This window comes from Salmo salar, chromosome 15 (assembly GCF_965601325.2).
Source record: "Salmo salar chromosome 15, fSalSal1, whole genome shotgun sequence".
Taxonomy (NCBI): domain Eukaryota; kingdom Metazoa; phylum Chordata; class Actinopteri; order Salmoniformes; family Salmonidae; genus Salmo; species Salmo salar.
Genome location: NC_138305.1, coordinates 85,037,990 through 85,054,185, shown reverse-complemented (window position 1 = coordinate 85,054,185; position 16,196 = coordinate 85,037,990). Strand labels below are relative to the sequence as shown.

General features: G+C 45.3%; 1 protein-coding gene across 1 annotated transcript in view; it reads right to left on the bottom strand.

Moving 5' to 3' along the window:
• Positions 1–3,802, bottom strand: part of LOC106572008 (anoctamin-7) — a 44,239-nt gene extending 40,437 nt beyond the window's left edge. The window contains exons 1-5 of the mRNA XM_082961500.1: positions 3,650–3,802; positions 2,164–2,271; positions 1,914–2,050; positions 1,712–1,769; positions 1,431–1,541 (exon numbers count right to left, since the gene is read on the bottom strand). Coding sequence (XP_082817626.1) covers positions 1,431–1,541; positions 1,712–1,769; positions 1,914–2,050; positions 2,164–2,271; positions 3,650–3,802 — 567 coding nt within the window. The remainder of the gene's footprint in view (positions 1–1,430; positions 1,542–1,711; positions 1,770–1,913; positions 2,051–2,163; positions 2,272–3,649) is intronic.
• Positions 3,803–16,196: the final 12,394 nt, after the last annotated feature.

The window sequence follows — 16,196 nt, the reverse complement described above, 5'->3', positions numbered from 1 at the left end:
GACCTGAAAATAGCTGTGCAGCGACGCTCCTCATCCAACCTGACAGAGCTTGAGAGGATCTGCAGAGAATGGGAGAACCTCTCCAAATACCGGTGTGCCAAGCTTGTAGCATTATACCCAAGAAGACTCGAGGCTGTAATCGCTGCCAAAGGTGCTTCAACAAAGTACTGTGTAAAGGGTCTGAATACTTATGTAAATGCCATATTTCAGTTCTTTATTTTTAATACACTTGCAAAAATGTCTAAACTTGCTTTTGCTTTGTCATTATGAGATATTGTGTTTAGATTGATGGGGGGAAAATAATTGAATCAATTTTAGAATAAGACTAACGTAACAACGTGTGGAAAAAGTCAAGGGGTCTGAATACTGTCCGAATGCACTGTATACAGACACAACCTATGTGTTAGTATAAAATCAACTATATATGCACCGAACTTGTCTGATGCTTTAAGTACACTGTTTCATTAAATAATTAAGACACACAAATGACTCAAGAAAGAGCCCGATGGTCACACTGTGTTAAAAAAAAAAATCCAGCGAGTGCCTGTGTGACTGGCCCACGTTGTCTTGATCTCCTCCCTACTGCAGCGAAAAGGCACCACAGCACAGCAAGTGTTTATTGCGCTGTCCGTGCTGGAGCTGCAACATAATTTCAGCCATTTAGTTACTTACTTGTTTCTGACTGAAAAGTTCTGTTACCGAAATCCCTAATTTATTTAGGAAAAACATTCCCTATTCCCCCAACCCTTGCACTCTGAGTGAAATTGCTCGATCCGACATTTTGCCATTGCATGAGGCTTGGTGCTCACAGAATCAGTAGGCTATTTAACAAACACAGAAGGCAACAGAAGCAAGATCTGCCTTATTTCTGTACATGTATATGGATGATTTATAAAGCCAGACACAATTTAACAGTTAGGCTATTGATTATAGACCTACTTAAGTTGGAGATTCCTCTTGTCTCAATTTTCTAAGACAATTAGGCTAAGGTTGTTTCCTCATCTCTGTTGCTGCTGCCTCCGTCATATTGTTCTCAATCCTAATATGCTGGTTAATTTTGCTACTATGCACATAGCAACATAGGGAAAGATGCCAAATCTACAGTGCACTGAAGATTGTTTCAGAACTGCGGACAACGACCGTACCCAAACGAGAGAAAGCACATTAAAATAATATTAGATTTATTAGTGTTGTACCATTATTTGTACATAATATAATCATATACATTTTCATTATCACATGTCTTAGAGTGATGGACTGTGCCATCCCCGTGGCCTCCGCAATGGATTAGTCCACTGAGACAGGCGTTAATCAGACTTGTCTTGTGCCCCATGCAAAAAAAAAGAAGAAATCTCGGTCGACCAACAGTCTATCGACCAGTCAACTAATGGTGTCAGCCCTAGCGGCGGTACATTAAGAATGTCTCTGACCTCATGCAAGGGAAACGCTGAAGTGTATGCCCCCTCGTTGAGCAGTCGAGCCACGCCCACCTCCGCTCTCTTCCTCTTGCCATACACCGTCCTCGCCAGAAGCTCATACACCTGCCATGGACAGCCAATTGGCCATATGAGAATGACAGTCTGAAGTAAAGCATTTCTGACCACATATAGGTAGGCCTATATACAGTACAGTATGTCCATCTATTCCTGGTGTACATCCATCATTATCCAACAAATGGGTAAAGACACAAAAAGTCAATGGATGCACTCACTATACGGTGTCTCTGTGTGTTAGTAAAGTAGGTGTCATGGTTCTCACAGCCGAGGAACCTGAGAAGTGACAAACAGAGCGAGGTTAAACCTGTAGTCATTTACACACGTACAGTAACAGGGTCTTTTAATAAGGTCAGCACGCAATGTGAGGATTCGCAATCAAAACCGATATCAGGAAGTTTCCGGGATGTATGGACTCACTTCTCCATCTTTGACTTGCGAAAGGCACAAGTGTAGTAGTCCAGTGGCCTGTTTGGCAAGGACTCCGCCATGACGTTGGGAATGTATAGTTTCCGAAGGATCCGGTCAGAGGTGTTGAAGTTTGGGTTTGGTTGGGCCTGCGACACAAAAACAACATTCTCCGTAACACTCCACACACCATAGTATCGGGTTTACCATATTTTGCACTACTGTATTTTGCACTGTCATAAAGTGTAGTGTTAGCACTGACCTGTAGGGGTGCTCTTAGAATGAGCTCCTCTGCGTAATACACCAACACATCCCAAGGGGCGCTCAGTTTCAGATAATGGATGGTTTTTTTCTCACTCGCTGTCTCCTCCTAGTGCCAAACATCAATCATTACAGAACATTCACAAAATTATTAATTATATGGTACAGTGTGCTGCCGCATATAAGCATTATTAGACTGACCAGAAAGACTGTCAACAGAGCATTAGCATTAAGAAGGAACGATTGTTATTGGGAAAGTAGAAACACTAGATCTAACCACTAAGTCTTGTGGAGCTAGGTGAGTTAGTAGTGTATATTATATTACCTTTTCCAGCAGTATGCCGGCATTCTGCAGGTTTTGGGTGAATTTGTCCCTCCATCGAGCCAGCTGAGCCTTTCTCCGCTCAGACCTGCTGCTCCCCTCCTCTGCCCTGGCTCTGACCTCCTCCGGACCACTGGTCTCAGATTGGCCCCTACATCTGGAGCGATGCTTTCTCGGTTTCACCTCCCATACTAGAACAAAGTCTGATTCAGGATCAGTCAGACAAAGCCACAGGTTAAAGTTTGATTGGTGGCTTGTTCTTTATACTGTCTGTTACCAGGGATCTGCCACTCTGTTCCTGGAAAGCTACTGGGTGTGCAGGCTTTTATTCCAGACCTGCACTAACACACCTGATTCAAAAGATTAAGGCCGAAAGTGAAGACCATAATTATTTCATTATTTGAAAAAAGGTGATTTTAGTGCTGCGGTGGAAACATTCAAGTCAAGCAACTTCAAGTAAAATGTAATACTGTATAGATATACAGAAAGCCTAAAAGCACCTATTTTGGTTCTTCCATCTCTAAAGTAGTTCCCCCCTAGTGGTTGTTCCGGTCGGCTACTCGGTTTATCACAGTGTATATAGATGGGGTCATCCTCATCATCTTCAGAAGAAGCCGCTGCAGCTGAAAGCTGAAAATATTTCCGTTATATAATGTATATCAATATAATGTCCATTTACATAGCAGATAAATAAATAGGACAGAAAAATGGCTGTAATGACATAGTGAAACCTAATTATTGTGTCCTCGTGTTACTATTTTATTTGTATTCTTATTTTTAAACTCTGCATTGCTGGGAAGGGCTCTTAAGCAAGCATTTCACGGTAAAGTCTACACCAGTTTTATTCGACAAATAAAATGTGACTTTGATTTGGAACGAGCTGTAGCTATTGCAATAGGCAACAGCACAAAAGCTTTATTCACAATATTGATTTTAGATTCAATCACCATAAAATAACATTCTAGTCAAAATGAAATCACTGCTTTTAGGGAAAATAATTTTTCGGATCATATTGACATCAATACAACTATGAAGAGAAAGCTTGAACTCAAATCAGCACTAACCCCCATTCGAGATGCACTGCAACATTCAACATTCTAGGTAAGTCATCATCAGAGCAGCAATAGGATGAGACCAAATCAGGGAGGGAGTGGGGGACACTTACATATCTTGGTGGGATGAAACCCCCGTTCTGCAGACTCCCATAGCTGTCTGTGGTTTGGGGTTCGCCCCGATTGCCCGTCACGTAATCCAGATCGAGCAGCACCTCCCTGTCACCTCCTGTGGCCAGGAGCAACTCTGAACCCTTCCTCAGCATGTTGAAGAAGATGAGGAGGGTCTGCGAGTGTCAGTCTGTAGTCAGTCAGTCTGCTTAGAGAACTACGGAACATAACATACATGCATAAACATACAAACTGTATGTCACATGTACCGTATATATACACTCAAACTCTGATGAAGGTATTCATGCAGTGTTGTCATGCAGGTTCATTAATTAATTGCTATCACTCAAAATTAAGAGGAAAAATGTATACATTATTCCAGCAAGAGATGGAGGAGTGGAGGGGTGAAATGACAGGATACTTCTACCTCAGTGGAGAGGGGGCTGGGAATAGGAGAGAATAACGGGTGGATCTGCAGTAATCTCTGTCTCTCTCTATCTCCTCCTCTCCACAGGGAGAGAGCCGAACAGAGTAGGATACCGTAATCCTCCCAGAAAAGAGGCAGCTGAGTTTTGCTCCATCCCTCTCAGCAGAGGGCCCCATGCCAATAAATAATCTAACACCCACTAAGCGAGAGGACCAGCATTATTTTAGGGGTGGTGATGGATGTAGGGCATATGAGAGCATATGTACTGCCCCAATCTTAATTAATACACACATTGTGTGTGTTGGTTCTCACACTGGTACACACTCATGAATAATAGGGGGTGATGGGGGGGGGGGGGTACATTTAGAATTGTATTACGTTCCCCGTTAGCTGACACGATAACGTCAACTAATCTACGTGGGCTTCAACACAGAAGGGGAGAAGCGGTCGAGGGGGAGACAGTGTCAGTGTATGTTCCACTCAAACTGGGACTCCTGCTTTTACTACAAATGAGGAAAGACAGATCCTTTGTGCTTATTAAAAAACAATGAGTAAGTAGTTACCATGACACCAACCACCAGCCAAGATTGAGGAAACTAGCCAAAGCTTACACGGCGCAACTGCATTCTCATGCATTCTTCTGCATTCTCATGCATTCTTATGCATTCTTAAGCATTCTCATGCATTCTTCTGCATTCTTCTGCATTCTCATGCATTCTTCTGCATTCTCATGCATTCTTCTGCATTCTCATGCATTCTTCTGCATTCTCATGTGTCAGAAGGAGCTCCTTGTTTCCAGTAAGTCACAAACTGGTTCATGATTCCTGAATGTTACATGTTGCTGCATTTCCTGAAAGGTAACATTACAGTTGCTAAACTTCTTGCTGAACTGTTGTTATAAACCACAGTATTTATAATTTCTTTATTCACTCTGACAAAATTGCCACTAAGCCGTGGAAAAGGGAACAGATCAGCTGTCCAGTCTGTTTGAACACCCTGACAGACCTTACAACTCTTTGAAGTGGACACAACTTCTGCATCAGAAAATGCTGGGTTGAGAGTGGAAGCAGCAGCACTGAGGTTTCCTGCTGCCCCTACTGCCGGGAGACGTTCAGCAGGCGCCCCACACTGACCAAGAAGTCAATGCTGGAAAAGATGGTGGAGAAGCTGAGGAAGATGACTCTACTTGATCGCCCTCTTGGTTATCCGTACGCCAGTCCTGACATGTTTACTCTTGTAGGGTCCAGGAGGAAGGCAAAGGCTGTCAGGAGTGTAAGTGGTCCTACTGCCTGTCTCAATTTAGAGCCCATCTGAATGTCCCTCTGTTACAGAAGCACATTCTGGTGGGTGTGGTGGTCGAGGAGCTGCAGCTGGAGAAGCTGTGTCCCCAGCATGACAAACTGCTGGCCATGTACTGCAGACTTGAAAGGTGTATCTGTTCTCTGTGTGCAGCCGAGGAACACAAATGTCACCAAACTGCCGAGATGGAACAGGTGGGTTTCCATAACCAAAGGACATGTGTATGTGGAATGTCAGAAAATTATTGTCAGCGAATAGCTCCATGAACAAGCCCTCTAAATGCCCTACTGCAAAAGTGAAAGTAAATTATAGGTGGTTGGAACGAGAGTGGTAGGTATAACAGTTCTGTCTAATACACCCAACATGAGACTCAAAATGTGGGTCAGTATGGTCATGTAACATATAACATGTAACATATTGGGGTGTTAATTGGGGTGTTAATCCCTACAAACTGAAATGTATGGATTTGGTTGTGGTTTGTTCCCAAAGGATCTCCTGGCAGTGGAACAGAGAAGAAAAAAAGTAGACGACATTACTGAGCCACCATTCAGCTTGCCAGTGGAGGCTCATCCAGGGAGGAGGATGGTCCTCCTCATTAACATACTATATGTTACACATTAGACACCTGGGGATGACAAAATAATAGACTGAAAAAAAGGATAGTACATGCTATATAGTATAATCTAAATGAGAAACTCTAGTTAACCAACCGCAATCAACTACACATTTTTAAGACATCATTGAGGATAATTGGCAGAATCTACCGCACACCCAAAACCGATTAATGAAGGTGCTGGAGGCTAAATGCAAAACTGGAGAAAATGGGGAAAGTCTCAAAATTGTCGTTTTAGAGAATTTGTCAGTACGTCCTATCGGCTACACAACCGCAGACCATGTGTAACCACGCCAGCCCAGAACCTCCACATCCGGCCTCTTCACCTCCAGGATCATCTGAGACCCACCACCCGGACAGCTGATGAAACTTAGTTGTATTTCTGTCTGTAATAAAGCCTTTTTGTGGGGAAAAACTCATTCCCAGGCCCACACATGACTCCTGCATGCTTTGTTGACTATGAACGTTCTTGTTTACCCAACCGTGGGACTGACTGTTTGTTCCCACACTCGGGACTCTGACTCTGTATTGGTTACACGGACTCATGGCCTCCCATCCTATTTTAACTACCTCTCGCTGGCTTTGTATTCATGTTACCTGATGAAATAGATGTATAATATGATCTTGTTGCCATCTAATGCACATTCAAATGTCATAAATCAATATTGCAGAGCTCTCCCTGTCCTCTGCCGTGCCTTGATTCTACTGTTGCTATCCCCAATTCTGAGATGTGCTCTGATATCGGATTCACTGATTTCTGTTCTCGTAAAAGCCTGGGTTTTCTTCACTTTAACACATTTACATTTACATTTAAGTCATTTAGCAGACGCTCTTATCCAGAGCGACTTACAAATTGGTGGATTCACCTTATGATATCCAGTGGAACAACCACTTTACAATAGTGCATCTAAATCAGAAGCATATTACCTAAAATGGATGAATTGAAAGTGTGGGTTCACAGCTCCAATCCAGATGTATTGGTCATTACTGAGACGTGGTTAAGAAAGAGTGTTTTGAATACTGATGTTAACCTTTGTAGTTATGGTCTTTTTAGGCAATCTTTACCAAGATGCTCAGTGCTCAGTTGTCTCCACCAAGTCTGTCCCCTAACAATTTGATTTGCTGGTTTTAAGCATTCAACTTTCAAATAGCTTTTTGTTGACTGTTGCTGGGTGTTATCATCCTCCATCATCACCGGCCTGTACCCTACCTTCCCCCTTACACTAAGTCTGAATTTGTCCTGCTAGGTGATCTAAACTGGGACATGCTTAAACCACCTGACCAAGTCCTAAAACAATGGGACTCCCTAAATCTTTCTCAGATTATTACTAATCCCACTAGGTATGACTCCAAACACCTAGAAAAGGCTACTCTCCTCGATGTTATCCTCACAAATAATCCTGATAGCTGTCAGTCTGGTGTTTTCTGTAATGACCTTAGTGATCCCTGTTTTACAACCTATGTTCGTAATGGCTACTGAGTGAAACGACATGTTCTGATTTGTCATAGACACCTGCTAAAAAACTTTAATGAGCAAGCCTTCCATCATGACCTGGCCTCTGTAAATTGGTACAGAATCATCTCGAAGATGCTTGGACCTTCTTTTTTTATATTTTCAGTGATATTGTTAAACTCGCCCCCATAAAGAAAATTTGAATTAAAAACAGGTTCAGTCCCTGGTTTGACAGTGATCTTGCAGAGTTACGCCACCTTAGGAATTGTATTTGGCGAAAGGCTCGGCACACACATACTCAGGCTGACTGGCTCTTGTTCAGGCAAATGAGAAATAAGTACTCTCAGGCTATCTGGAAGGCCAAAGTTAGTTACTTTAAGGAGCAGTTCTCTCTCTCTGTGGGTCTAACCCCAAGAAGTTCTGGAAAACGGTTAAAGACCTGGAGAATAAACCCTCCTCCTCACAGCTGCCCATGTCCCTTAAAGTTGATGATGTGGTTGTTACTGACAAGAAGCACATGGCTGAGCTTTTTAATCACCACTTCATTAAGTCAGGATTCCTATTTGACTCAGCCATATCTCCCACCCCTTCTAATGCAACTAGCCTGGATGCTTCTCCCTCTTTTCCCCCTGCCCCGTTACAAAGTTTCTCCCTGCAGCCGGTCACTGAGTCCGAGGTGCTAAAGGAGATCCTTAAACTTGACCCCCAAAAAACCATCTGGGTCAGATGGTTTAGACCCTTTCTTCTTTAAGGTTGCTGCCCCTATAATCTCCAAGTCTATCTCTGACCTTTTGAACCTGTCTCTCCTCTCTGGGGAGGTTCCCATTGCTTGGAAGGCAGTCACGGTTCATCCTTCATTTAAAGGGGGAGATCAAGCTGATCCTCACTGTCATAGGCCTATTTCTATTTTGCCCTGTTTATCAAGTGTTGGAAAAACTTGTCAATAATCAACTGACTGGGTTTCTTGATGTCCATAGTATTCTCTCTGGAATGCAATCTGGTTTCCGCTCACGTTATGGATGTGTCACTGCAACCTTCAAGGTCTTCAATGATGTCACCATTTCCCTTGATTCTAAGCAATGTTGTGCTGCTATTTTTATTGACTTGGCCAAAGCTTTTGATATGGTAGACCATTCCATTCTTGTGGGCTGGCTAAGGAGTATTGGTGTCTCTGAGGAGTCTTTGGCCTGGTTTGCTAACTACCTCTCTCAAAGAGTGCACTGTATAAAGTCAGAACTTCTGCTGTCTCAGCCACTGCCTGTCACCAAGGGTGTACCCCAAAGCTCAATGCCAGAATCCACGCTCTTCTCAATTTACACCAACAACATAGCTCAGGCAGTAGGAAGCTCTCTCATCCATTTATATGCAGATGATACAGTCTTATACTCAGCTAGCCCCTCCCCGGATTTTGTGTTAAACGCTATACAACAAAGCTTTCTTAGTGTCCAACAAGCTTTCTCTGCCCTTGACCTTGTTCTGAACACCTCCAAAACAAAGGTCATGGGGCTTAGTAAGAAGAATGCCCCTCTCCCCACAGGTGTGATTGCTACCTCTGACGGTTTAGCTTGAGGTAGTCACCTCATACAAGTACTTGGGAGTATGGCTAGACGGTACACTGTCCTTCTCTCAGCACATATCAAAGCTGCAGGTTAAAATTACATCTAGACCTGGTTTCCTCTATCGTAATCACTTCTCTTTAGCGAACAAACGAACCCTGATTCAGATGACCATCCTACCCATGCTAGACTACGGAGACGGAATTTATAGATTGGCAGGTAAGGGTGTTCTCGAGGGGCTAGATGTTCTTTACCATTCGGCCATCAGATTTGCCACCAATGCTCCTTATAGGACACATCACTGCACTCTATACTCCTCTGTAAACTGGTAATCAATGTATACCCGTCGCAAGACCCACTGGTTGATGCTTATTTATAAAACCCTCTAAGGCCTCACTCCCCCTACCTGAGATATCTACTTCAGCCCTCATCCTCCACATACAACACCTGTTCTGCCAGTCACATTCTGTTAAAAGTCCCCAAAGCACACACATCCCTGGGTCGCTCGTCTTTTCAGTTCGCTGCAGCTAGCGACTGGAACGAGCTGCAACAAACACTCAAACTAGACAGTTTTATCTCAATCTCTTCATTCAAAGACTCAATCATGGACACTCTTACAGACAGTTGTGGCTGCTTTGCGTGATGTATTGTTGTCTCTACCGTCTTGCCCTTTGTCTGTGCCCAGTAATGTTTGTACCCTGTGCTGCTGCCATGTGGTGTTGCTACCATGTTGTTGTCATGTTGTGTTCATACCATACTGTTGTCGTGACGTTGTATTAGTTAATGTGACGACTGTTGCTCATCGAATGATTAACGGTTTATAATTGCGTGATTAAATGAATTAAGCAATGAATCAAGCAATTATTAACTCATCAACCTGGGGCACCATGGGAACAGTATTTTGATTGAGTTTCTATTTCCCAAATTAACTCAAAGGATATCAGAATATCGATTTTACAACAGTCGCTAAATTAATCAATTTCCTCTACAGTCTCATTCTGAACGTCGCATAATCCGGGAATCTGCACGGACCCGGGCTTCACCAATGAGTTTACCACACCAATCTTAGTTGATTATTTATTTACTAGCAAGCTAAAATGATGATAAAAATACACATACACAAAACACAGTCTAGCTATTGATTAGGACTTAGTATAACGGGCCAACACACTATGGCGCGTGTTACCCAAAATGGGGATTTAAAAGAGAGAGAAACCAAGAAAGTACACGAGAGAAATATACATTTGGGTTCATTTGTCAGCCATGCTTATTTAAACCTAGCCTTGCCCCGAACTGCCACTCTTATGGGTCAGAATATAATGATGTAATTACGTGTTGGAGGTCTCAGGTGGGAAGCTCCGCGTGTGTTGTTTAGGCTTCTCAATGACGCACTTCTCCGGCGCAACTCTCTGGTTGTCCTCACGATGTCAGTGTCCTTCTTGGCTAAGTGGTCTGATCCCTCGCCCTTGATCTGAAAGGGGTCTTCTGAGGACAGACAGCTCTGTAGCTCAGAGCTCACAGCTTCGGACTCGAACGGTGTATATACCACGATTCAATGGAGAGTGGAGGCTGGGTGGTTCGGCTTGAATTCACCCGCTTAGACACAGCTACTCGTCCGTAGCTCGTGTAGAAAAAGATTTCTTTGTCTTCAACCTTGTGTTTCGTTTTGGGGTTCGTTGACTTTGTTAGACCTTCGCTGCAGCTTGGGGTCAATTAGTCTCATATGTTAATTCTTCACTCTCCTGTCTTATACCCTAGGGTCAGAAGTGGGCGTAACCGCCTTTAGGGCAATTCTCTGGGCGGACCAAGTTAAGGGGCAAGGCCTAGATTTGACTAAAATCCTATTTTAGACACTACCTTCACATCTCATCTTTACCAAAACATTCTCTTTGATTTGGATATTTTCCACACAACGTACAATGTATAAACATCAGGCATATACTGGGAAAACTCTTAAAGGTACAATGTTTTCATAATAACGTCATCTCTTAACCTTTAATAACAATTCAAAAGTTACATACATTTTCATATTCCACCTCTCGTCATGACCACCATTGTGGCTGACGGGAACCATTGTTCCAAAGTCCATTTATTGCATGTTTTAATGTTCTGAGGCCAGTTCTCCATAGTGAGAGGACAAAGGAATTTCTCAGTGGCCTAAGGTTTATTATGGGCGTGAGGTGTCATAAAACCCCCCACATCTTCAGACCCCTAGATCTCTCCTCCTCTGTTGGGGGTTTGGGAGATAATCTGTAGGGTGGTGGTCTCCTGTACCCTGACCTGATCAGGACAGTCATGACAGTCCCCCTCTGGTAGGTTCAACTTGGAATGATTCTGCATGTTGCAACCCACCATAAGAATGACCATCGGATGTCCTGGTCTGTGGATCATCAGAGCAGCCCTCCCCCTTTGGTGGTTCACCCTGGTAGGCTTTCCGCAAGCTGTGGATCACCACCAGAATGGACCTAGGAGGTCTGGCAGTGGCTCTGTGTTCCGGCCCGTCGTCCGGTTATCCCGGCTAGTGGACCTAGGCAGTAATTTGGCAGACGTTAATAACGCACAACACTCAGGCAATACATCATTACATTTCCTCCCCAAACGAGCGGCGTCTTGGCTCTAAGGCTTCCTAAGTGTCAAAGGTAATGAAACGAAAAATTGGAATAAAAACATAAAAGTATACAAAATATGTCTACCACACCTTTATCATCTAATATGGACTATGTTCTATATATGTCCAAGGTCATGGCTAAATAGCTCTATCATGGCATTGTCTCTAATGTCATGTCTAGGGTGATCCTACTTGCAGGTGGGTAGTTAAGGCACTTGGAAAAACTTGGCCCCTGAAGGCCAAAGCTTACATTAGGGACATTACTGGGCTGACCTAGCGAGTTCGGGAGAGGAGGCTGGGACTGGGCCCTGTAAGAGGGTTTCCGGATCCATTGCCAACTTTCCAAAAATCGGGATCGCTTCCGTCCCACGGGTGATCCTAGTATAAGACCTCATTAGGTCTTCCATTGCACGTGTGCGCCTGTGTACGTAGTAGGTGCACACGCCAAGGGAAATGAGACCAAGGATCATAGTCACAGTCAGGATACTGTCCGGCACCGTCCAAGAGCGGGCGACAGACCAATCTTTTGGTCTGTAGTCAGTCGGGTCGACTAACAGTGCCTCATCCAGTACGCTAAGATCAACAGTCATGGGTCCCTCGTACTGGATTTGGTATTGAATGGCTTGTGGTAACTCAAGGGAACGTTTAGCAAAAGCGTCCGGCATTTCAATCTCTGTGTCTATCCGGTCGTCGGGAAGGTGGTATAGAGCGAGGTCGTCTACGTGAATAATCGCCCCCTCTGGTACCGTAACAAAAACAGTCTGGTTGGGGAGGTTCAATTGGGTGATGGAGTCATGGCGTTCGTAAGTCATAGTGGCGGACGCGAACGGTGTGTTGACCAACCATCGGTTCCCTACCACCTCCACTTGTGTGGTGGTGGCCCCATCCCTGGCTGTTAGTTTGGCTCTACAGCGTTCTTCGCTGGTGATAGCTTTAATACCACAAAGACGCTCGGTGTTATCCCTGACAAATGGTTTGCTAGGACAAAGGTAGTGGACATCTTTGGTTAGAGTACACATTAGCAGGTTATGGGTGAGATAGAAATCTGGGTTGTTTTCCTGGTAAGCTACAACTGGGGGCGTGGCAATCTTTACGTGGGTACTGTCGCGCCAAAATCCTACATTGAGAACCGTTTTCAATCTATAGATCTTCTCCAGTTCAACAACCGGCAGCGTCAGTAGAAAACCCACTTCATTACGATCAACATCAACGTGTATTGGGATGGCCGACCCCAGACTATAGGCCAAATGTGACTGTAACGGCCTTATCGTGGTTGAAGTAGCTGAGGTCAATATGTCGTGCACCATTGAGAGGGGCACTAGATATGAGGGGATTCTATTCATGGCCAAGTGGTCCATAGAAGAGCTAACTTCACGGAGAAAATCCTCCAGTAACAATCGAACCAATTGGACATGGGCATAGTCATGGTTCATGACCTCTGCTAGCTTTCCTACAGACAGGATAGTTTTGTTCAGGAGAGTAGCGTGTGTGTTGACCACCAGAATAGTGTCCTGGAGAGACTTTCCCACATGTTGCAACCTAAGGGCCTGTGCCTTCATCTGCTGCTGGATAAGTGGCATCTCTTTAGTAATCTCCCTAACATTCCTCTTGACTGTGTCTAGACTGACTGCGTTGACAGCAGTGGTACCTAGGGCAAATAGTGACCCTACGGCTGCCCCTATCGATAGTAGCGCCCCGACGAATCGTTTTTCTTGCCTGGGCTCAGCTAGTTCTGACTGTGTTACTGTGAACTTTTGGAGTTGGGCCAACATTTTGGCAGTGTCTAGCTGGGCGTGCTTAATTTCCTGGCTGGTCCAGTCAGCCCCGGCCCAACTCAAATGCGCCGCAGGTGGAATGTGTTGGCGGTACACATTTTCTGCATCTAGGCGGACATATACCCTCTGCGTGTGTACTCTGCAGTTAGTTATGAGGAGTCCTGGATCGTCGCGGAGAACGATCCCCGTAGGGGGTCCGTTCGTGATTACGTCTGCTGGGTTTGTTTTGACCAGGGCGCAGAGTGTCAGGATCATCCAAAGGAACTCCATCCTACAGAAGCGCATAATCAGAGATTGTTGGATTATTTCAGTTATTTGTATTCGTAAACAAAAATTGTTTTGACAACTATTTTTCTGTTTTTCTTATTTTTAATCAGTACAGCGCAGGACGATATCATTAGTGACAACAGATGTATATCTGGTAGCTGGGAAGAGAATAAAAGATATTAGGTGCAACGTACTGGTCTCCTGGAAGGGATCAGCTGAGGGTACTTAAGAATTTTCTTAGTACCTCTGGTTTTGCTAGGGTTTTTATCTATTCGGTGCTGGCTAGCACCCCTTCTATTCCCATGGGGGGAGTGTACAACTTGATTTGGTTCCGGTGGACCCACTTTAATGTGGCGTTTTGTCGACCTTTGCTGATTTTGATCTGGTAAGCTGATAGCTTCACCACAATCTCGTGTGGCCCCGTCCAGTGGGGCAGGAACTTTGTTGCGACGCCCGCGGGTTTGGTGTATATGTAGTACCACACCTTATCTCCGACCTCGAACACCTGGTGTTAGGCTTTTTTGTCGTAATAGGTCGTCACCTTCTGCACTTCTTTCCAATTGTCCTTGAGCGTACACAAAGGTAGTCTGGAGATGGTTCCGCAAGTCAGTCACGTATTGATGAGCCGTGTAGGCGGTGGCTGCGGCGACATCTCCCGGTTGGTACAGGAGATGCAGTGGAAGGGTCATTTGCCGGCCCGTCATCATCTCAAGGGGTGTCATTCCAGTAGACCTGTTGCGTGTGGCTCTGATTGCCATCAGTACCAATGGGAGTTTGAGGTCCCAATCTTTGTGGTTGGCTGCCACATATTTCCTCAAGATTCTGACAATTGATTGGTTGCTCCTTTCTACCCCCCCCCCCCCCCGAGCTCCTAGGGTGGTACGCGATGTGGAGTTTAGCTTTGACTCCCAGGAGTTTCCACAGTTCGGTCATTACAGCTGCCGAAAAGTGGGTTCCTCTGTCGCTGTCCACGGTTTCTCCTGGCAGGCCGAAACGACTGAAAACGTGGTTTAGCAAAAGAACGGCAGTGGTTTCCGCTGTGTCATTGGTCGCCGGCAGGCACTCCACCCACTTTGTGAATGCGCAAGTCACTGTGAGGAGGTACTTGTTGCCTCTGGCCGACCTGGCAACTGGGCCGACCCAGTCGATCTGGATCGAGCTCCAGGGGTAAGACACACCCTTGCGTTGCAGGGGTGCTCTGTGAAGTGGCTTGGTGGGTTGAACCTGGCAGCAAACTAGACACCCCCTCACGTATCGTGCCACGTCTTGTTCCATGTGAGGCCAGTGGGCCACCTGTCGCAATGTTTCACATGTAGCCTTGACCCCCCTATGGCCTCCACATGGCTCGTCGTGGGCATGAGCTATCATTATCCCCCTCTGTGTTTTAGGAACCACCCACCTTCGAGCGGTGTCGGTTTCTGAAACATACACCAATAGGTCATCTACAAGTGTGAGGTGCTGTTTAGTTGCGTACAGCGAACGCAAGTCGTGTGAACCTGCCAAAGCCAGTTCGGACACTGGGTGGTTGACAGGATCCGACAGGAATGCCATCAAAGTGGCGAGGGACTCATCTTGGTGTTGCATTGCTACCAGGTCGCCATTCATGAATGAATGCGTTAGCAGCACATTATGTTCGTGCGAAGACGTTTTCCGTGGTGCTACATGGCTACGCGTTACCGCAGACACCATAGCTTCCTCAGTGGGTTTCTCGTCTCGAGCATCAAACACCCAAGGGGTGCCGTGAATTGAACCAGATTTCGCCATGCTGTCAGCATGGTCGTTGCCAAGTTTGTCACGACCAGGTGATTTGGAGTGTCCCTTGACTTTCTTCCAATACACCTGTATGTCGTGTTTGGTGATGAGGTCATCACAAGCTAGAATGAGCTCTTTGTTTTTCACCTCTTTACCACTTTAAGTAGTCATGTGCTTTTGTTTCCAAAACGGCAAGTGGCATAAGAAGGTGAGTCTCGCGTAGTTTGAGTCGGTGCAGATCGCCAGTTCTGCCAATTCGTGTTTTACCGCTGTTTGCAGGGTGATCAGCACGCCAGCCACTTCTGCAAACTGGCTGGTCTTGTTGCCGAGCTGAAATTGAAGTGGTTTGCACGGAATGTCGTTGTGCCATACCAATCCCACCCCAGCTTGCAAGTGGTCTAGATGGCGGTAAGAACAGCCATCTACAAATGCCATCGGCATGTCGAGACACACGTTCTCTTCGAAATAGTGATGGTTCGAAGGCAATGGCGGAGCGATGTCACGCGGGGGTGGTCCGGAGTCGGTTTCATCGTCACCACAGTGTTGACACACCGCCAAAGCACTGCCCAAAGGCAGGTTTTTTGCTTTTGCGTAGTTGATTACTACATCATGGCTCTGCAGCGTCATGAGCCAAGCCGCTATCCTGCTGTTGTGTACAGCACCCTCACGGATTCGTTGGCTTTTCAGAAAAGTCACAGGCTGGTGACATGTTTCTATGATCACCTTTTGTCCGCCGACATAACTGGTGAAGTGTTTGATTGCCCAGACTGTCGACAGCAGCGCTTTTTCGCAGTCTGAG